General features: G+C 42.0%; 1 protein-coding gene across 1 annotated transcript in view; it reads left to right on the forward strand.

Moving 5' to 3' along the window:
• LY86 (lymphocyte antigen 86) overlaps positions 1-21294 on the forward strand; it is an 88762-nt gene extending 67468 nt beyond the window's left edge. Inside the window, exons 4-5 of the mRNA XM_006888735.1 lie at positions 15618-15670; positions 21211-21294. Coding sequence (XP_006888797.1) covers positions 15618-15670; positions 21211-21294 — 137 coding nt within the window. The remainder of the gene's footprint in view (positions 1-15617; positions 15671-21210) is intronic.
• Positions 21295-23672: the final 2378 nt, after the last annotated feature.

Below are 23672 nucleotides of genomic sequence, written 5' to 3' on the forward strand. Positions count from 1 at the left end.
GCCAAGTGGTCGTTCTCCAGATTTCTTGGCACAACTTGGTGAGCACGTCCAGGGCAGCATCTGTTAACTGAAATATATCAATTGGTATACCATCTATTACTGGAGCCTTATTTTTGGCCATGTCCTTCAAAGCAGCCTGAACTTCTTCTGCACTGCCATCCCAGAGGTACATGGTTCAAATCCACCAGATGCTCTGCTGGAGAAGGAGGGGGCAACCTCCTCCTGTACCTGTCAGATCTGATTTGATGGTACACATAAAAATAAGTGTTCGCTTCGGCAGCACATATACTAAAATTGGAACGATACAGAGAAGATTAGCATGGCCCCTGCGCAAGGATGACACGCAAATTCGTGAAGCGTTCCATATTTTCGACCCTGAAATGAACCAGTCTGTAACGAAGGCTAACTCCTAACTCCTTTCACCTACCTTTCACAAATGTAGTTGGTAGTCACTATATTTAGTGGGCCAATATAGACATTTCAGGATTCACAGAAGGCTGTAGTGGACAACACTGAACAAAAGGTATTCCTAACTGCTCTAAGAATTTTAAATAATCTGTGTTGAATTTGCCTTTATGCTTAATATTGGAAGTTTATTTCTTCTAATCAGTATTAGGCCCTTTTCTTCTGCTCAACCTCTGGATATATTTGTACCGTGGTTATAAAGACTCTCTTGAGGCACAGATCCAAACCATACTCAGCCCTTTCTCAGGTAGATAACCTGGAACCTTCTTTATCAAATCCACAATCCATACATGAGTTTTCTGTTGTTGCTGTTAATGTGTATTTTAAGTCAGAACTAACTCATAGCTGACCTCCAGCAGGTTTTCAGTAGCAATGTAATTACACAGAAGGAGACTGACCATCTTTCTCCAATGGAGCAGCTAATGGATTTGAATTGTATGCCTTTGTGTTGGTAGTGCATCAGTACAAATTCCAGAGGTATGAAATCCAAAATTAATCTAAAATCCAGGTGTTGGCAGGACTGCGAACTTCCGGGGACTTCAAAAAAGGTCTCTTTCTCTTGTTCACTGCTGTGAGGCTGTGTGTATTTCTTAGTCCTGAGCTGAATCACTCTACACGCTGCTTTTGTCTTCACATCACCTCCTTCTTCTGACTTCCCATCTCCCTCTTAGAAGGGTCTCTACAATTGCATTGTGCTCTCCTTCTAGGTAATCCAAAATAATCTCATGATTTTAAGATCCTTAATTTGCAAAGTCCTCTTGGTCATTTGTACTAAGCTGCAGGTCCTGGATATTAGGACATTAGAGATTAGGTGCATCTTTGAGGGACCATTATTACATGTCTTTACTATGAGGAAAAAAAAATCACCAAAACACCAAAATCAAAACAAATCCAATATCTTGTCTGATTTATATGAAGAAATCAACCAACAGTAGTGCACAACATAAGGAAAACTTCTTGAGTTTGGTCATCCACAGGAAATAACTTATTAATGGAGTGGGTGAAGTGTTGAAGTAGGAAGTCTGCATGTCCCTTTGAATGACTTCTTGTTAGAGGTTGCCAAGTCAAGCATGACTCATAGCAACCCTATGAACAACAGATCTGAACCTTACCTCTTCTGTGCCATCCTCACAATCTCTGACATAACTCACTGCTTCAGGCACTGTATCAATCCACCTGGTTGAAGGTCTTCCTCTCCTTTGGATGCCTTCACCTTTCCAAGATGATGTCCAGCCTCAAGCTTCTCTTAGCAACATGTTCAAAGTATATGAGACAAAGTTTCATCATTTTTGCCTTCCAGGAGCACTCTGGCTACCCCTTTTCCTCTTCAAGACCTATCTTTTTGTTCTTTTGTCAATCCATGGTATATTCAGCACTCTTCTCCAACACCACAGTTCAAAGACATCAATTCTTTGAATGGCTGGAGAGGTATAAATATTGAGACCACAAAATAAGGAGCTCTGAAAGAGTTATTTTCTTATATAATAGTTTCATAAATGATCCGCTACAAGTGTACAGGAATATGCTTACATTTGTAAGTAACATTACATTCAAAGACCTTACAAGCTTATTTGACTGAGTAAGGAAAGATAACCAGTGATAGCAAGCTTATGTAAAGTCAAGACAGTAAATACAGGAAAAAACCAAAAATCTAAAATCTCATTGCATAGTTGTGTGTTCTAAAGTACAGCTGTGATTCCAAAAAGAATCTCGGTAACTATTCCCAGAATATACCAATGCTATGTATAGATGAAGTGGCAAAACAAAGTGTTGAACATTGTCAAGAAATGTTTGGAGAGAAAATGGAACATGTTCTCATTAATTAACTCCCAGTAGCAATGGAAAGATTTCTTCCAATAAAAGGGTCATATGACATACCAAAGGATGCCCAAGTTTTTAAAAATTCCATTTATTAAAGTTTCCTGAATTTCTAGATAGTACAAATGATGTTCAGCTATTAACTAGAAAGTTAGGAGTTCAAATCCATTTCTTCAGGAAAAGAACTGGTGAACTATAAAAAAAAAAATCAGACACTGTAAAACTTTAGGGAGCACAGTTCTGCTCTGTCACACATGGAGTTGTTATAAATCAGAGCAAACTCAATGGCAACTGTTCAGGTCATCTTTTGAAGATTTCTTAAATATGAATTATGCCACACTTTCCCACTATTCAATGATAGTAACTTAATACTCTACTCATGTCTGCTGAGTTGGAACCCAGTCGTAGCTGGCCATGCTTTGGGTAACTGAGGCTGTAAATTACAGAAGAGATTGCTCATCATTCTCTCTCAGAACAGCTGGTGGATCCAAACCATCAGAGAGGGATGACCTTTGGGTTAGAGGAAATGCCAAGGAAACAAGACCGAGAAAGGAGCAAGAGTGGCTGAAAACTAGACCTATTGCTGTAGAGATACTCCATTTGGATTCTAAAGAGGTCCTGGAATGAGGGATATCATTGCTGATGTTACATGGTTCTTGACTGAAAGCAGAGAATATCAGAAAAATGTTTGCTCATTCTTTGTTGACTATGTAAAGGCCTTTGTGTAGATCTGAGGTGTCAGAATCCTTGAAAATTGGCTTTTTTTTAGCCATTGTGTTAGCCCCCCATTGCAGAGGAATAATTTCCAGTTACCTTAACTGTGGACACATAGTTTCACAAATCATCAACAGCTAAGAGACCAATATAAGAAAGCACTTTCCACACTGTAAGAGACAGTGAATTATGGTGGTGGAGAGAGGGTGAAGAGACTGCAGCAAGCTATAGCTAGAGAAACCCTATATATAAAGGCCATGGATAAAAATTTTGCTTGCTGGATGATTGAAGGAAAATCTGACTTGTAACTGCTCTGAGATAAATTTTGCTAAATCACTGAAAACCTGAGGCTTCTTGCATTGTTTGCTGTGGAACTAAACCAAGACTTTCACTAACTGAGGTATCATGCTTTTTAATCTGGCTTCGGACTTCTGGACAAAACCTGGACTTGCATTGTGAGATATTCCTTGCTTCTTCCACACTCCAATTAATTTCTCTAATAAATCCCACAACTATGAGTAAGGTTTTGTGAGTCTTGGAATGAACATCAGACCAAATAATTTATAAAAATAGATGCAGGATCAGGGGATGGAGTGGCATATCTGGCCATGAAGCTATTTGTGTGGTTCTGTGGATATTATCAATGAGGACAGTTCCCCTTCATGAATCGAGTAGAAGTTAGACTCAGCCACCCTCACATTGCATATGTTCTTTTTATAGGATCATAAGATATTATTACTACCATTGAGAAGAATGGGGATTACAAGCACTCTATGGTGCTCATACAAAACCTATACATAGATCAAGAAATTGTTTTCCAAACAAGACAGGGTAACAATGCATGATATAAAATTAGGAAAGGTGTGTATCAAGGTTGTATTCTTTCTCCACACCTATTCAATCTGTATGCTGAGAAAATCATTGGAGAAGCTAGACTATCTAAGAAGAATGTGACATCAGGATTGGAGAAAGATTCATCAATAACCTGTGTTATGCATATGACACAACTTTGCTTGTGGAAAATGAAGAGGACTTGAAACAATTGATGCAGAATATCAAAGACAATATACCTTCCAGGGAGCTCTGGTGGCATAGTAGTAAGAATCTGCACTGCAATCCTGAAGATACATGGTTCAAATTCATCAGCTGCTCTATTGGAGAAGGATGAACAATCTCCTTTCGTGTGATTACTTCCTCTGAAAATCCACTGGAGAGTCAGCTATTGGTCAGTTCTGATTCGATGGTACACAACATACACCTTTTATATGAAATACATCTCATCACCAAGGAAATAAAAATCTTCATATCTGACCATAAGGCAACAACATGATGTTGTTGTTGTTGTTGTTGTTGTCGTCAAGTGTCGTCAAGTTGCAGGCGACTCATAGCGACCCTATGAAGGAGAGTCCTCGACGCTTGGGTGCCTTTCATCCTTTCTCCAGGTTCATAGGGTTTCCGGAGGCAAGCTATTATGGAAGTGGACGCCACTCCTCCTTCCAAACAACATGATAGATGGAGAAAAAAATTGAAATTGTCAATACTTCATATTACTTGAATCTATAATCAACACCTATGGAAATAGCAGTTAAAAAAAAATGGAGACCTGTTTGCATTAGGGAAATCTGCAGTCAAAGGCCTCTCCAAAATCCTGAAAAGCAATGTCAGAGACAAAGTAAAATGTGCACAATACAAGTATGATATTTTCAATTGCTTCCTCTGCATCTGAAAGTTGTACAATGTATAACAACAGTAGAACAATAAATGCTTTTGAATTATGGCTTTAGAGAAGAGTTCTAATTATCCTATAGACTAAAGAATGAAGATGTCTGCTTGGAGGAAATGCATCCAGGCTCCTCTGAAACAAGGATGGTGAAACTTCATCTCAAATACTTTGAGGACGTTGTCAGAAGGAGCCAATCTTTGGATAAAGACATCATGCTGGGAAAGTTGGAGGGTCAGAGAAACAGAGGAAGACCCTCAGCAAGATGGACTGGCACAGTGGCTGGAACAAGCACATCAGAGATGGTGAGGATGCCACAAGAGGGGACAAGGTTCACATCTGTAGTTCATAGGGTTACTATGAGCAGTGGTCCACTCAATGACACCAAACAATACCAAAATGAAGGAAAGGAACCCTAAAGTTGCAATGATTAAGAAGCTTGACTGTTATTAAGAGATCCAAAGCCACCAACAGCTCTTTAGCAGAAAAGGCATATCAATCTACTTTCATAAAGATATTTGCCTAGGAAATGCTCGAGTAGCTCAGTCATGTGGACTTGCTGTGAGTTGGGATCAGCTGGAAGGCACACAACAACAAACAAAATATGAAATAAGACAGTCTCCCTCACACTCCAGACACTCAATGTTCTGAATCTGCCTGAAATGATAGTCTCCTTCCTCCCCTGTCTTCCAGTCTCCCACAGCCTCCTGTCCTTCAGCTCTGGCTTCCAGGATGGTGCTGCAGGAACTTTCTCAGACACAAAGTCAGAGTCTGTCCCACCATTTTGCACTAACTCAGCACTGGCTTCATCACAGGAGCCATGGCCAAGACATGTTCTTCCTGAAGATTATTTAAAAACATCTGGAATAATGAACAATTCATTGACAGAACTGGCAGAAATTTAAGGTGGATTCAGACAAGGCTATGGAAGAAGGGATATCATTGCTGATGTCAGATGAATGCTTGCTGAAAGCTGAAAATACCAGAAAGATGTTTTTGTCTTACTGATTATGCAAAGGCATTTCACTCTGTAGATCAAAACCGATTATGTATTAACTTTGCCAATAATGGGAATCTCACAACACTTAAGTGTGCATGTGAGAAACCGATATCCAGAAGCAATTATTGGAACAAAACAAGGGAATGCTGCATGGTTTAAGATAAGGAGTTATGCACATCAGAGTTGTATCCTTTCTTCAAAAAGAATTGGACTATGTGAAAAAGAATGTGACATCAAGACTGCAAGAAGACTCAACCGTAATTTACAATATGCACATGGCACAACCTCAGGTGCAGAAAGTGAAGAGACTTGTAGCACTTACTAAAGTAAATGAAACCCTACAGGCTTCCAAATGGGTTGTATCTCAATGACTAGAACACAAAAATCCTCATCTCAATGACTAGAACACAAAAATCCTCAACATCATGATAGAGGGAGAAAAGATTTTAAGTTGTCAGCATTTCATTTTACTTGGATCTATGCTTAACACTCATAGTAACAATGATCAAGATATAAAAAAAATGTTGTCTTGGCAAATCTGATATCAAGGATCTCTCCAAGGCGTTAAAGAACAAAGATGCCAGTTTAAGGACCAAGGTACGCCTGACCCAAGCCAAAGTATTTTCAATTGCATTATATGTATCTGAAAGCTAGACAATGAAAAGAGGAGCCTGAAGAAAAACTGATACCTTTGAATTGTGATGTTATTATTGTTTGTTGCTATATGCTTTCAAGTTGACTGGGATTCATAGAGACCCTATGAACAGTAGATCTGAATTCTGCCCTATCCTGTGCCACCCTTCTCACCACCAACACACTTGAGCTCATTGTTACATTCACCATGTCAATTCACCTTTTTATTGAAGAATATTAATGTTTTTTTTAATTTTCATTGTAAAACCAAGGACAATGTTATAGCTTTTTTTTTTTTTACATAACTGTTACATGTAGGGCAGTCTGTCTTTAAGTAGGGGTAAATTATTCTAAAATAAATTAATCCTAGAAATTTATCTCTTTAAATCAAGAGTCTTGCTGTTTAAATAACTTCTGTGGAAAAAAAAGAAAGAAAATAATTCTATTTATAATTGCTCATAAATCAAGGCAACACCTAGGAATTAACCTACCTACAGATATAGAAAAGAATTATATGGTGAAAATTATGAAATATTATTATAAGGGACCTACCAAAGTGGAAAGACATCCTCAGTTAAAAGACTGTGACTCATAGTTCCCCTATGAACAATAGATCTGAACCCTGCCCTATCATGTGCCAATCTCACTCACACCCACCATTACAGTCATTGGCAGCATCATAATAGATGGGAAAAGAGTCGAAGTTGTTAATGATTTCATCTTACTTGGATTCACAATCAATACCCTTGATACCAGCAGCCAGGAAATCAAAAGACAGGTTGTATTGGGAAAATCTGCTATCAAGAACCTCTCCAAAATGCTGAAGAGCAACTATGTCAGTTTAAAGACTAAGAGTAAGCCTGATCCAAACGGTGGTCTTCCCAATTGCTTGCCATACACCTGAAAGCTGGACAATAACTAAAAATGACAAACTAAGAATTGATGCCTTTGAGTTATGGTTCAGGAGAGGAGCAATGAACATTCCATAGACTTCCAAGAGAACAAATAAATCTGTTGTTGAGAAAGTGAAACCAGAGAGCTTTAGAGGGTCAAGAATAGTGAAACTCCATTCACATACTTTGGGCCAGTCCTTGGGAAAAGATATCATGCTTGGAGAGATAAAATGTCAAGAAAAGAGAAGACGACCCTGCATGAGATGTATTGATACAAAGATTGTAATGGTCAATTCCAAGTATGATGTTCTTCTCCAAGAACTGTCCCCTCCTAAAAATATGTCCAAAGTATGTGGAATCAAATTTCACCATACATTTCTCCAAGAGAGACCTTTTTTGTTCTCTTGGCAGCCCATGAATACACAATATTCTTCACCAACACCATAACTCAAAGACCTACCAAATTCAAGACCATAACATGATCAGGTGCACCTCAGTCTTTAAACTAACACCATTGCTCTTTAGAACTCTGGAGAGGTCCTTGACAGCTGATTTTCTTAATGCAACTTGTATATTGATTTCTTGTCTGTTGGTACCAAATGTGTTGATTGTGGCTCTAATAAAGATGAGATCATTGAAAACCTCAATCTTTATTCCACCTATCATGATGTTGCCTATTGGTGAAGAGTATTGAATATACTATGTTGTTGTTGTTATGTGTCATCAAGTCGTCTCTATGCTGATTAATAAATCTATCTTGGAGAAAATGCATCTACACTGTTCCTTGAACTTGATGATAATGAAACTTTGGGCATGTTATCAAGAGGCACTATCCTTGGGAAAAGGCATCATGCTGAGAAAAGAAGAGGATCAGAGACAGAGAGGAAGATCTTCAGTGAAATGGAATGGCACAGTGGCGGCAGCAATAGGCATGAACAAATAGGCAAAGATCATGAGATTGCTATGTATTGGTATGTGCTGACAAGTTGCCTATGACTCATCGTAATTCTATGTACAATAGCTCTGAATCCTGTTCTATCCTGGGCCAGTATTAGTGACTCAGACACACCTATCCTCAGCACCCCAGTTACTGTGTCAATCCATTTCATCTGGGGTATTCTTTTCCTGTACTGTGGCTCCACCCTTCAAAGAATGATTCCCTTCTCCAAGACTGGTCCCTCCTGGCAAAATACCCAAAGTATGTGAGACGGAGCTTAGGATAAGGCAAAGTTTCAGTCTATTGTTCATAGAATCACTATGAGTCATAGTCAACTTCTCAGAAACTAACAACATCTGGGACAATATCCTGTTGTGATCCATAGTTTTTGTTGGCTAATATTTGGAAATTTATTTCCAGGCCTTTCTTCCTACTTTATCATGGTCTGGTAACTCTGCTGAAACTTATCCACCATGGTAACTCTGCTTGAATTTGAAATATTAGTTATGAAGCTTACAGTATCATAGCAAAAGGCAAGCTACAACCACACAACTAACTGACAGATGGGTACTGATTACATTTTTTTTATGAATTTGGGATATTGATGGGAATTCCACATAAATACAGGCAAAAACCCAACCTCACACTATTGAGTTTGACTCTTAGAATCTCTGTGGGACACAACAAAACTACTGCACATTTTCAGAGACTGTAAATCATAACATGGGCAGAATGCCTTACCATTCCTCTGTAGGAGATGACTAGTGGATTCAAACTACCAATCTTTAGTTAGTATTGAAATGCTAAACACCTTTTGCTACCAAGACACTTAGCTACACCTCAAGAGTAGGAAACATCTAGACTACCACCTAATAGGACTCATTCATGCAACAAGCACTTGCTTGCCAGCATCTGCACTGGTTACTAAGAACAAAATTATATAGACATGGTCCCTGGTATCACCTTAGTCTAATCAGTTTCAAATCCATGTCCTCTCTAAATGGTCACAGGTGTGGGGCAAAATTGGCTGTTCTAAAACAACCACATGTGTGCAGATCCAGAGAGGTGAATTTGTCTATTCCGCTACCCATTAAGCACCGATAAAGATTTCAAACTAAGGGAAGGAAGCAGTGGGTGCAAATACAGTGGAGCTCTTTTTATAGTCCTGGAGTGTGAGAATGTTAATTAAAGGAATCTCAGAACCAGAGAGGATCTGAGAAAAGGAGGAGCGAGAATTTAATTTTAGGTGTTGTTTCATCAGGGTGAAAAATAAAGCCAGTTTCCAAGTTACTTAAAGCAATTCTCAGGAACTTCATGGGTCCTGAAGAACCTTCCATTGAAACTGTAAAGTAGAAGAAACCTATTTGATGAAAAGCTCTCACCCCAGTAAAGAACCTGTTAATAGTGAGAGCACAAATTAGCAAATCTTAGAGCATTAAATGAGCATAACAGAATGCTGGATATCCAAGCAGAGTTCTTCAAAGTTCCACCCTCATACATTTTTAAAAACAGAAATAAAATAAGAAGTACTGTTAGGACTTGGCAGCTGTACACATTGGCTCAACAGAAAGATTACAAAGCTAACCTCTTGGTGCAACTCAGCACCCAAAAGGTCAACATTCACTATGTTACTCTCAGCATTTCTGGTGAATTTTAATTAAACCAATAGCTATGTTTCTCTCCCTGCTAGATACTCCATTGCCTGAACTTACTTTTAACAGCCATGTCCATAGTGCCACCTCAACCATCTTCTCCCATGTAACTGAAATTAGTCGCTAGTTATTGGTTATATCACCTCCTGTGACATTTAAGTCACCAAATTCTCCCAGCTTACCAGTTCTAAGACCTTCCTGACAATAATCTTGATGACATCATTCAAACAACCTGTTACTATTTTAATTACTCATCACTCTTTTGTTTTTACTTTGTTTCTCACCCTCCTAAGAGTCAGTGGTCTGTTACTGTAATCTTTCCCTTGTATGCATTCACAGTGCTTTGTCTTTCTCTCTTTAATCCAACAAAATTTCAATCCTAACATCTGCCTCTATTCTTACTTCAGAAGGAAGTTTTCTGAGAAAATTTACACTAGTCTGACTGACGTGTCTTTAAGGTCATGACCATTAACCTAAAAATGACGTAACAAATCAGTTAATAGTGACAAACAGTCCATACCTTGTGATGACTATAACATACCTTTACTTTGCTCCTTAGCCCACCACAAGCCTGCAGCCTCCAGCTTTTTGTACCCGTCTGCCTATGTCATAGTTTCTGTCTCACAGAAGCAATCAGACCACAGCCCAACCACCAGCCATCAGCAAATCTACAAAGCTACCTCCACCTGAACCACCCTGCCTTGTTATCCCTTGTACCTATGGGAGTCACAGCTGTGCTTTCAAAGGCAGACCCCCTCCCCCTCCTACCCACTTAACCACTTCATTTCTTCAGACATCCTTTCTTTTGCATCCCCAGTCTGTCTCTTTACACAAAACCACTCCCTTTGAAGTGTAAAGCCTTTCCTATTAAATGAACAAGCAATTCTTAGTCCTATATCCTTCTCTTATTCATTGTTTTGCTTCCCTCCACAGGAAATCTTTTTCACTTCTTCAGTCTCCATCCACTCCAACTGAGTATTCATTCCACCTCTCCCATGCTCTTTTCAAGAAAACTGTTTCCCATCCCGAATATCCAACCACAATTGAATGGGTTGAGAAATAAGGGTACATTCACAAAATGGAATACCATGCAGCATGCAGGAGCAATGATTTTTGTAAATCACTACCTGACTAGGGAGGGACTGGAGAGCATTATGCTGAGTGAACTCACTCAGTCCCATAACATCATTGTAGAATGAGTATGATGATCCAAGGCAGGGAGGAGCAGAGGGGTGAGGATGGGCTGGGGGTGGAGGGTGGTTAATCATAGGCTCACACAATCTGATGAGTGGAGTGGGGGTGAAGGAAATGGGAAAGATCCGGTGTGAAAAACAATGTATAAGAACTTTTAAAATAAACCCGTATTTAAAATGAAAAAAAAAAAACCACAACACAAAACTGTTTCTGTCCCCTCCTCCTCTTACTGGGACTCTCAACAGCATGTAACACATTTGACTATGCCCTACTTTTATAAAACATTCCTCCCTGACAGCTGTGATCACTCTCTGATCACTCTTCATTCCACTCTTCCATTCCCACTTAGCCTCATTTGCTTGCATCTCCTCCTCAACCCAACCTTTGACTATCAGAAGGGCTTAGAAGCAACTCTGCTTTCTCCTTCCCTGTCTCATCTATTTCCCTGGGTGAGTTCTTAAGTCCTGAGACTTTCATTGCCTGGCAATGGCTCTAATAGTTGTAGCTCCTCCTTGACCTCTTCCCTGAAATTCCAGGTTTGTAAAACTAATTAATAACTGGGATCCAGAACACTGAATTATGCTTCCACGAAACCTATACCTAGGCCAAGAAGTCATTGTCTAAATAGAACAAGACAACTCTGTATGGTTTAAAATTAAGAAAGGTGTATGTAAAGACTGTAGCCTCTTTTCATACCTATTTAATCTGTATGCTGAGCAAATCATTCAGGAAGCTGGACTCTACAAAAAAGAATGTGGCATTAGGATCAGAGAAAGAGTCATTAACAATCTGCCTTATGCAGATGACACAACTTTGCTTTCTGAAAGTGAAGAGGACTTGAAGCATTTGCTGCAGATCAAAGATGGAAGCCTTCAAAGAGATTATATCTCGACATCAAGAAAACAAAAATTCTCATCACTGGACTGAGAGGCAACATGTAGATGGATAAAAGATTGAAATTTTCAATGATTTTATGCTACTTGGATCCACACCAGCAGTCAGGAGATCACAAGACATATTTCATTGGGAAAGTCTGTTTTCATGTATGTTTCTAAATTTCTAAGGAACAATTATATCAAAAAACTATAAAGTTTGCCTAATTCAGGTTATGGTCTTTTCAATCACTTGCTATGCATCTGAGAGCTAGACAATGAATAAGGATTACAGAAGAATTGATCCCTTTGAATTGTGGCATTGGAGAAGAGTACTTGACAGCCCACGGACTACAGAAAGAACAGATATGTCTTCAAGAAATTGCAGCCAGAATGATCCTTGGAGGTAAGGCTTTCAAAGCTTCATCTAATACGCTTTGGCCATGTTTCTAGGAGAGGCTATTCCTTGGAAAGGGAAATCATGCTTGGAAAGGTGGAAGGTCAGTGAAGGAGAGGAAAACTCTCAACCGGCTAGATCGATATGACTGCAGCAATGGAATCAAGTATGTCAGAAAGGATGAAGATGGCACAGGCTAGAACAGGATTCAGATCTATTGTCCGTAGGGTTGCTATGAGTCATACTAGACTTGACAGCACCTAACCACAACATCACTGATTAAGAGGTCTTTAATAAGTATTCCTCTCAAAATAGAACTCTTTAATCATACTACACTCACATACATACATACACCTTCCTCTCTGGACTTTCCCATCCTATTAAATAGTACTTCATCTACCCAAAAGCTCAAGCCAAAATACTTTTTTTACTCCACTTTTCACATCAAGTTCAAAATGATCATGATCACATTCTCTTTTCTCTGTATCTCCATCACTCACATGTCACTGATCCATCACTCATCTTGGCTACTACAACTATCTCTGCTTTTGGCCTCTCTGTTTAATGACCCTCATATTGAAATGATTGCTTTGCAATGCATGCTCAATATTTCCACTTGTGGTTTTATATTTTTTCCAATGCCTTTTGACAACCAACTCTAAAATTCATTCTATGTCCTCAAGGTCCTACAATAGTTCTCTCATATACCTTTCCAAACTCATCTCTACACAATTCCTCTTTTTCGCTATATTCCAGCTGTCTTTACAATCCCAAACACTTTTCCAGAGCAGGGTTTTTGCCTTTTGTCTCTTTGCTGAAGTACTCCTGTTTCAATGGTTGACCCATTGTCCTCCCATGCTTAGTTCAAACATCACTCTTTAGTGATGCCTTCCTTAACCACCTTGTCAAAAATGAAGTCTTCCAGGAGGCAATTTTAGCAAACACTCACTGAGTGTTTTCCAGGAATAACTTTTGGTGCTTTACCTTAATTAACACTTTTAATTCCTCACAACACTGGGATAGACACTATTACTGCTATTATCATACCCATCTTACAAGAGAAAACTGAGGCGAGAAAAGAATGGCAAATGTGCCAAGTCCAGTAGCTATAGGAAGTGGTCTCTTAGGATTTAATCCTGGGTAGGGATATTGTGAGGTAACTCGTGGTTGCTGTGATGCTGAAAACCCTGACAGTGATGTGCCAATCATGGTAATGGGCACCCATGGTGGACAGTGTTGGCTGGAGCTTCCCGACTAAATCAAGCCTGGAAGCAGGAGCAGCATCCACTTCCAAAACGGCTTGCCTCCGGAAACTCTATGTACGAACAGTGCTCAGGCTGTTCGTTCACAGGGTCACTATGAGTCATCTACGACTCGACGGCATTAAACAACAACAACAACAACAGGGATATTGTAGCTAATGTTAGATGGATCTCAGCTGAAAGCAGGGAATACCAGAGGAATGCATATCTGTATTTCATTGACTATGCAAAGGCATTTGACTGTGTGGCTCATAACAAACTGTGGCTGACTCTGAGAAGAATGGGAATCCCAGAACACTTGATCATGCTAATGCAAAACCTATACTTGGACCAAGAGGCAGTTATCAGAACAGATCAAGGAAACACTGCATGATTCAAAATTGGGAAGGGCGTACATACCTTTTCAACCTGTATGCAGAACAGATTATCCTGGAGGCTGGGCCCTATGAGGAGAAATGTGGGGTCAAGATTGATGGAAGATCTATCAACAATCTGTGTTATGCAGATGACACAACCCTGCTTGCTGAAATTGAGGAGGACCTGAAGCACTTGCTACAGAGAGTCAAGGACTGCAGCCTTCAATATGGATTGAGGCTCAATGTCAAGAAGACAGAGATTTTCACCACTGGACCAATTGGCAGCATCAGGATGGATGGTGAAGAGACTGAGATTGTTCACAGCTTTAGTCTGCTTGGCTCCACAGTCAACACTCTTGGTAGCCAGGAAACTAAAAGATGTTTTGCAATGGGAAAGTCTGCTGTTAGGGACCTCTCCAAAGTACTGAAGAGCAATGGTGTGTCTCTGGAGACTAAGGTGTGTCTGATACAGGCCGTGGTCTTTGCGATCACTTGTCATACATCAGAGAGTTGGACAATGACCAAGGAGGATAGAAGGAGGATTGATGCCTTTGAGTTTTGGTGCTGGAGAAGAGTATTGAGGGTACCATGGACTGCTAGGAAAACAAACAGATTCATCCTGGAGAGGGTTAAATCAGGTGGCTCCTTAGAGGCAAGGATTCTGAGGCTCCGTCTATACTTTGGACATGTTATAAGGAGAGACCAGTCCTTGGAGAGGGACATCATGCTAGGGAGCGTGGAGGGACAGTGCAGGAGGGGAAGACTCTCTGTAAGGTGGATTGATTCAGTGACTGGGGTAATCAGGATGGGTGTGTCAGAGACAGTGCAGTTGGCACAGACAGAGCAGAGTTTAGGGCTATTGTACATGGGGTCGTTACGAGTGGCAAGTGACTCAACAGCATATAACAACAACTACTCTGTCTCCAAGGAGCTCTGGTGGTTTAGTGGTAAGGAAGTGCACTCTCAATTCACAGGCTGTACACACAGTTCGAATCCACCAGCTGCTCCATGGGAGAAAGATGGTAATCTCCTTCCATATGATTTACTGCCTCTGAAAACTCACTGGAAGGTGAGCCATGGGTTGGTGCTGATTTGGCGGTACACCCAACAACTCTGTCAGCAGCCTGCTCTATGAACAACACCCTGCCTCATCTTACCTGTGTGTTACCTTTTTGCAATCTATAATTATCTTGTTTAATTAAACAGCATCCTTTTTCCCATCATTGTTGTTGTTGTTGTTATGTGCTGTCGAGTCACTTGCGACACATAGCGACCCTATGTACAACAGCCCTAAACCCTGCTCTATCCTGTGCCAATCTCATTGCCTCTGACACATCCATCCTGATTACCCCAGTCACTGAATCAATCCACCTCATAGAGGCTCTTCCTCTCCTGCGCCGTCCCTCCACTCTGCCCAGCATGATGTCCTTCTCCAAAGACACATGGGCAAAAACTCTCGCTCTCTTATCGCTGCAGTCTTAGTGACTACCACATACCAGGTGCTCAACAAGTATTTGTTGAATGAAGCAATCATAGACTATAATCATAGACTAGGACCACTAGTGAAAATCTTCATCTGCATGAGAACTGTTTTTTGACATGAACAGTTGTTCCACGCTGAGCACAGCTAATACCAGCAAATGAAGGGGATTTTTTTCTATTTTTGTTTTTACAATTACACAAAGTTATCTATTTTTTTTCCAGAACAGTTTTATTATGTTGGACCTGTCAATAATCCTGGTTTTGAAGTCCCGAAGGTAAAATGTTGTTCTGTTCTGTTTTGTTTGTTTATTATTCTATTGTTTTATTTGTTATTATACTTCTTGATGAAGAGAAAGAGAAGGAAGATAAGGTTGAAGAGCCACAGGGATGAAAAGGAGGAGCAAGGAATGACACTGTTCAGAACATTTTTATCAGCCTTCTCTAGGAAAGCTCTTGCATAAATGACACTATTACCTCTAGCTATGTACCTAGCACATGGCTCACTCACTGCTGACAAGTTGACTCCAATTCAGAGTGAACCTCCATCAGGTCTCTAAGAGTGTAAATCTTTATGGGAGAATACTGACCATTTTCCCCAGGGAGCCGCCTGTGGATTTTGACCAAGAGAGACAGTCATTTTGACTAGCAGCCCAACTGTGCCACCAGCAAACCTTACCCAGCACATAGTGGGCACTCTACAATGTTTGGCACTCTGGCTTGGCATTTGGGTACTTAATATTTTGTATCCCACTGGATAGTTAATGGTTCTTTAGGGTTTTCTGAGTAAAAAAAATCCACATTCAGGGGAAGACAAGGCTTCTTGACCTTGAACTTCATGCAGCTGGAGCTTCTGGGGAAGCACATCAGGGAACCCCACGGGACCTAGATGATGGTTCATAAAGGCTGGCTGTGCAGAGGACGGACAATGCGAAGACCACAGTGGTGTGAATGCCCCTGCACCATCCACAACACCCACTGAGTCAGTCCACGTCCTGACTGCTTACTGGCAAGTCTCACTACCCAGGGTAGAAACTTTCACTAATTCCTTTTGACTCAACAAAATGTGACATAATTAAATGGCTGAATTCAAGCAGCAGTGACACACACATATGAAAATTTCCTTATGAAGTTCCTGAGGGACTTCTGGGGATCAACATTGAAAGAATCACAAAAATGTAATGATTCATTTTGTTTTCAGTATTATGCTTTCAGATCTCTAAAACCAGGGTCTAATGATGGGAGGGGAGGCTCTGGTGGCCTAGTTTGAATCCACTAGCTGCTCCATGGGAGAATGGAATCCACTAGTTGCTCCATGGGAGAGATAGGCGATCTCCTCTCATGTGATTTACAGCCTTTGAAAATCTGCTGGAGGGTGAGCTATGAATCACTTCTGACTTGATAACAATGAGTTGAGTTTCTGAACTCTGGAAAGGATCTGCTTCACAAAGAATCTCTTTAATAGCCTTTCTTTGTTCTTCTGTTTTCTATCTCCCTCAGCTGCTGGATTGCAAGGCTTAGAGTGCCCCGGTACTGAAATTCTTACTAGGCTAGGTTTCCCAGGCTTCCTGTAGGATTTTTCTCCAGAGCTTCCCTCTCTGACCTCTCAGCACATGAGAGTATTTTTAAGAAGGGAAAATCCAGAATCTTTCACTTCTAAATGTATAGGATATGATGGGAAATGGAAAAACTCCAGTTGATTGGTGTATGCTCCGTGATCAAAAAATAAACTTGGATTGTTTTAACTCACACACAAACAAAAAGTATAGACTAGGGGCTTAACTCTGGCCCAATAGTTTGCATGTCTTTGCAATTTGAATTCTTCCTCTTTCCCCGTTTCTCTTCTGAGTGGCCCCTCCCCAGCCGTGCCCACCCTATTGTTGTTTGTTCCTATTCAGTCCCACTCCAGGTGATTGCAAAGCAGGACAGAAAGTTACTTGGAGCTGCATGATTGTCAGTCATTGTTTTCTTGGGTCCATTGTGTGGTGGCTTCCAACACCAGAGGCTCATCTCCCAGGAGTATATGTGGAAATATTTTCTTGGGATACAGAATGTTTCCTCCAGCTAATTTTCAGAATCAGATCACCAGGTCTTTCTTCCTAGTCTATCTTCATCTACATGTTCTGCCAAACCTGGTTTTGGGAATAGCAGCGGTGTAGCTTTCAGTATCCCAGACACAAGTCACCACAGCAGGACAACTGAGAGGACTGGTGACCCTTCTACATTGTAGAGTGACTGAAAATTTGCAACCAATTGCTCTTCATGTCTGCATTATGGCTTTATAAAAGAATCACTGTTAGCAATTGCTGTGAAATAGAGGCAGACACAACTTCTTAAAGTCATAGCACCTTTTTGAAGGTGTATTTACTAGGAAGGTTAAAGAAGCTTTATTGCAACCACCTGGGACACTTGTTGGTAATACAGTAGCAGTAGCTTTTAAGCAGTGATGCTGTTTAAACCCACATTGTCCAGAGTGAGGGTGGTGAGAGTGAAACATGTGAGTGGGGGGTCTACATAGCTGAGGGTCTACAGAGATCTATTATTGATTCTCCTAACCCATCCCCTCCTGAGGCTTTGCCAATAAAGCAGAACCCTGCCAAGTGCTGACCTGCCCCCTAGCCTGCTGACTCCTGGACAGACCTGAGAGGAATACAGCCCAGCTGGGACACCACATGTCCAGCACAGCAGCTGCGGCTTTCTCCCAGCATAGGGGCCCATGTGGGCTGCACCCAGCCACAGCAGCCCACCCAACCCCCAGCCGTCAGCCAGCCAGCACACAGAGACTTGGCTTTCTAAATATGGGTCAGAGACCCTGCCAAGTCTTTGAAGTTAACAGGCCTTTCTCATATCCCCCTCCTAACCAAATGCCCAGAGCTGGGCTCTGGGATAATGGTGTCCCCTGTTCAGCCTCAAATCTTTCCACCCTGCAGTCAGCCTTTAGCCTCTAGGCATCTCTTTTTCTTTAACAAGATCCATTGCCCTGATTCAGAATGAAAATACAGCTTAGAGGGCTGCATTTTTCTGTGACTTTCTGAATTAGAATTCGGTGATCCTCTGGGCTCCTAGCCTGAGTCATTGCAATTATCAAGAATACAACTACCAACTGCTGACTCACCAGGCCTGTGCCCTGCACACCCACAGAAAGAGCGTTGTTCTGCTCCTCACCCTGCCCTCCTGTCTTGCCCCAGCTGTGCACAGACTCACCCAGTCCCTTGCTCTTGAACCAGAGAACCTTCTAAGTGGCAATCAAGGTCCCTCACCACCACCACCGCCACCCTCCCTCCTCCAAATGCTACACCTTTTCCCAACCTCATACAATAAGGAAAAATTTGTTTGATTTTTAGTAAACATGTAGATTTGTGGACAGTCCAGTGTAACTCAATGCATTAACTGAAAGATCGGTGATTTGAATCTACCTACATTTTCCAGGTGACAAATGAGACAATCACCTTCCATAAAGATTGTGATGTGCCATTGAGTCAGAGGAGACTCATAGCTGTCCCTCCAGCGGGTTTGCAGAGGCAGTAAATCGCAGGGGAGGAGATTGTCCATCTTTCCCCCATTGAGCAGCTGGTGGATTCCAACCACGTGCCATGGGGAGTGCGGTACAACTTCTGACCACTAGGCCTCCATCTCTCTCCATAAGAATTGCAGTCGTGGAAATCCTAAGAGGCAGTTCTACTCTGTCCTATTGGTCAGAACCGACTCAAGATCCACTGGTGATTTGCGTGTTTTCAGTGCTGGGGTATATGCTTAAATGTTCACGAAGAGTTTAAAGAAAGTAAATTTTTTAAGTTGTTATTGTTACTAAACACAAAATCCAACACAACTTTGAGTTGGCTTCTACCCATAATTAATTCTCTTTCACACTGGTTGATTTAAATTTTTAACACTTCTGGTGAAATGCTAGCTGCTCGATGGCTGCAGGAAGACTCGAGGGAGCCTGGATTCGCAGAATCCTCACATTGAACGATGCCTTCAGGTTGTTCTCATCAATCCTCACACCCACTGGGAACTGAGTACCCACACGCAAAGCTCTGCTAATTACTAGGAAGTTGTTCCTTCCCAGCAAAGCTCTCCCATGGGCAGCTTTTTTGCAGTGGTTTTATTTATTCTTGCCCTCTGGCTTCAAGCAGAATAAACTCCTTTCCTCTTCTGGGTGACAGGTGGTTCCAAGCTGTGCCTGGAGTTCCCTAGGCTCCCCACTGCCCTCTCCTCACCACCACCCACAGTCTCTTTTGCCTCTGGGCATCAAGCAGGGTGGGTGACCACAGGCTTCTGCAGTGAGCACCACAGACTGAACTCCGAGCTTGGAGCCTGTCCTCGGTCTCTTCTACACTGTGGTTGTAATGCTACTGCTTCTCTGGGATTCAGTCCCAGCTAAAGGCTGCTGCACAGTCTCTATGAAGAGGATGTTACCACAAAGGACCCCTGTAAGGATGCACTGTCTTTTCTATACAACTTTTTGGTTTCATGCCCCTGAAATTTGCTCCTCTGCTTAACTCCTTCATCTCAGCAAGTTATTGATTCTTTATTACAGTTACTCAGGCCACAGTCCTTGGAGTCACCTCTCCACGCCAATCTCCTCATCAGTGATACTGTCTCTTCTTTCAGAACCTGTCTAGAATGTGGCCACTTGTCACCATCTCTTCCTGCCTCAGGTGGAGACACAGCCTCCTCTCAGGTCTTGCTGCCCGCACCCTTTCCTCAGGCTCCGCATTAGCATGGGTGTCACACAGCCAGAGGGCCTCATTAACACACCAGGTCACATGTCCATCAAACTCTCTGCATCTTCCCTCATTTCTAATGTGGATCTCCTTGCTGCTCCTCAAAGGTGGGGAGTTGCACTGCTGGGACACTGTCTTCCTCTCATACTTTTTTGAAGTCTTTGCCCAGAAGCCACCTCCTCAGCAGGCCCTGCCTTGACCTCCCTACTTAAAACTGCAAACCAATGTTAGCCTTACCCCCGCCCCCGCCCCCATCACTACACCCAGCACTCCTTGTCTGCTCCTCTCAGTTTGAAATTTCCCATGACAGTACATTTCAACTCTGTACATTTCAGACCAGAACTGAGCTCTATGGGGTTATCAAAGCTGTTCAGAAGCCAATTGTTGGGCATGTTTTTGAACCACTTCTGGGTGGGTTTGAACCTCTAACCTTCCAGTTAAGCGTTTAACCATTTGTGCCCCTGGATACTTCAGCATCTACATACCACGCTAGTGGACCATAGCATGTGCTTGTCTGCCTTTCCATCTAGACTTCATGCTCCCAGGGCAGGAGTTGGGGTGTCTGCTTTGCTCTCTTTTATCCTCAGAGTCCACAATAGTCCCTGACACTCAGGAAACCACCAGCTACCATTGACTCCAACTCTTGGTGACCTCATATGGGTCAAAAGAAAGTTGTGCTCCAAAGTATTTTCAATAGGTGGTTATTTTCTGGAAATAGATTGCCAGGCCTTTCTTCATGCAATCTTTTGCTTGACAAACAAATGTGTTAACCATTTTCATCACCCAGAGACTTCTGTCCACAAACAAAACGATCAAGCTGGTTATCATAGAGTCAATTCTGACTCAAGGCAACTGTGCATTTCAGACCAGAACTGTGCTCTCTGGGGTTATCAAGGCTGTTCAGAAGCCAATTGCTGGGCCTGGTTTTTGAACTACCTCTGAATGGGTTTGAACCTCTAACCTTCCAGTTAAGCATTTAATCATTTGTACCCCTGGGTACTTCTGCATATAGACGATGCTCCATAAATGTTTGCTCAGTGGTTGGTTGTCTAGCCATCACATATGTAACGCTCCCCTTCTGTCTCTGGCAGGGAGAATACCAGGTCTTGCTGGAACTGTACAATGGAAAGAAATCCACCGTGGCCTGTGCCAATGCCACTGTCATTTGCTCCTAATGGTGCCTCAGAGTGTGATGAAACTCTGTCTATTGGAAGCTCCAAGTTCCTCAAACTAAGTCTACAGTTCAAGGAGAATTAATGGCAGATAAAAACATACAAAGAATGTTCACCAAAGAGCTTGGGTTCATCTGAGCCCAACACCCAGCCTCTTCAGATCTCACAGGTGTAATTAAACTCCTGAAATTATTGGTACCTAATGAGCTTCATGGCAAAGGGTCAATTGTCTTCCTCTAATTGGTCACCTCACAGCACCTCAGTTCCTCAGCAGCCCTGCTCCACAGTCACTGGGAATAAAAAAAGCTGATCCAACACTGCTGACTGTGGTTTGTTCAAAGTAATCTCAGCATAGTGCTTTGTTTCAAATGTCATTTCTTCCAGGCACAGGGGCCTGGTGCTGGCACTGTGAAAGCAGTCCTGAGACGTCCCAGAGGATAATGGCCAAGCATAAATGGTTTGCATTTCTTCCCTAGGTAGGCATCCAAGCTCTGGGCCACTAAGTGATGAAACCTCACAAAGAGTGTATTAGAGTTGTGTGTGCATGTTTCTTTGTGTAAACTTATTTCAAGGAACTGAATCATGCAATTACAGGGACTAATAACTCTAAGATCCTTACAGCCTATAGAGTGTTTGAATCTCCAATAAGATTTCTATATCACATTCTCGAGACAGAATTCCTTCTTGGAAATCTAAATTTTTGCTCTTAAGGCCTTCAACTGATTGGATCAGGGGGACACACATCATTAAGGAAAATCTCCTTTTCTTAGTGACAACTGATTGCAAATACCTTATCAACAATATACCTATACCATAGCATCTAGACTAGCTTTTGAATGAGCAGCTGGGTGCCGTAGCCAAGTCAAACCAACTTACAAACTCTGCTGTCACGAAGAGCAGCATCATAATTTCACATGAAACCTTGAGACTAAACATACACTTCACCTTCATCAAGAACGTGACTGACCTCAGCACAGGAGATTTTCATGGAAGTGTTTCTGCACCACCAGGGACTTGCTCAGCTTCTAGTGTGCAAGCCAGAATCCCGTCCTACTGGAGCTTTCAGTCCCCTGAAATCCTCAGAAGCTACACCTCCACCAGTGCCTTTCAGCCACACAGACCCACTGTCTTCAGAGTCCTCTGTCAGGGGCAGGTGTCCTGCCCTGCCACCCACCCATTCCTCCTTCCCTCTTCTCTCTCTCTTGCTGAGCAGAACCTCATGGGGCATTGCAGCCCCTCTGCCCTTCTGGAACCACTTGGAATTCCTTGGCCAGCAGTTGCATCACTCCAGTCTCTGCCTCCACTGTCACACAGCTTCTCCCAGTGTGTCTTTCTCCATGTTTGAATCCTCTTCCTATAGAGATAGCAATCATACTGAACGAGGATCCACCCTGTTCCAGAAGACCTCCTCTTAACTTGATTACATTTAGACCACTTTAGGCCACTTTCACAGGCCTATGGCACAGTGCTTAAGCACTCTGATGCTAACCAGAAGATTGGTGGTTTGTACCCATCAGCAAATCTGCAGGAGAAAAAGGTAGAGCAATCTATACAGCCCTGGAACCCTGTGCAGTAGTTCTAGTCTGTCCTTGACTAGAACTACCAGTCAAATAGAACTTGACTAAAATGGACTTGTTCAGTCTTTGTTTACCCAACGCAGTACATTGTACTCACTTACTGCTGTCAAGTCAGAGCCAACTCATAGCTAACCTTCCAGTGGGTTCCTGAGGCTGTAAATCACACAGGAGGGGATTGCCTAAACCACCAGATAGGGCGTGCCCTTTGTGTTAGCAACACAACTCCACATGGCCTGGGCCACCAGAGTTTCTGTGTATACACTGTACAAGAGACTTCATTTCTCTAAGGCTCGGTGTCCTCATCTGTAAACGCCAGCTACAAAATACTAACTTTATAGAACTAGCTTGAGAATCAAATGAGAAAACGAAGGTGTTTAGACCAGTGTCTGGTGTGTAACACAGTAAACCAAAACCAAAACCAAATCCCCGGCTATCAAATCAACTCTGACTGACCCATTGTGAGCCTGGAGGATGAGCAAACTTCCCTACAGAGTTTCCAGAACTGGAAATCTTGAACAAAAGCAGACAGCCTCATATTTCTCAGGCACCATAGCTGGCGCTTTTGAACTGCCAACCTTCTGGTTAACAGACCAACACTTAACCCACTTAGTCATCAAGGCTCCTAATTAATAAATGTGAGGGATTACTATGCCAGGGTGGTTGTTCTGCAGATAAAGCTCAGTTTCCTAGTCTACTGCCCTGGTCCCCGCTGCCTCACTGGAGTCAAAGAATGTAGGTCTCCCACAAAGGAAACAATCCTAGATGCTTCCCCTCCAGCCCACACTGGGCTTTAAGTTGCTGAAT

The sequence above is a fragment of the Elephantulus edwardii genome, unplaced genomic scaffold (assembly GCF_000299155.1).
Source record: "Elephantulus edwardii isolate Elephantulus edwardi_28Jun2011 unplaced genomic scaffold, EleEdw1.0 scaffold00071, whole genome shotgun sequence".
Lineage (NCBI taxonomy): Eukaryota > Metazoa > Chordata > Mammalia > Macroscelidea > Macroscelididae > Elephantulus > Elephantulus edwardii.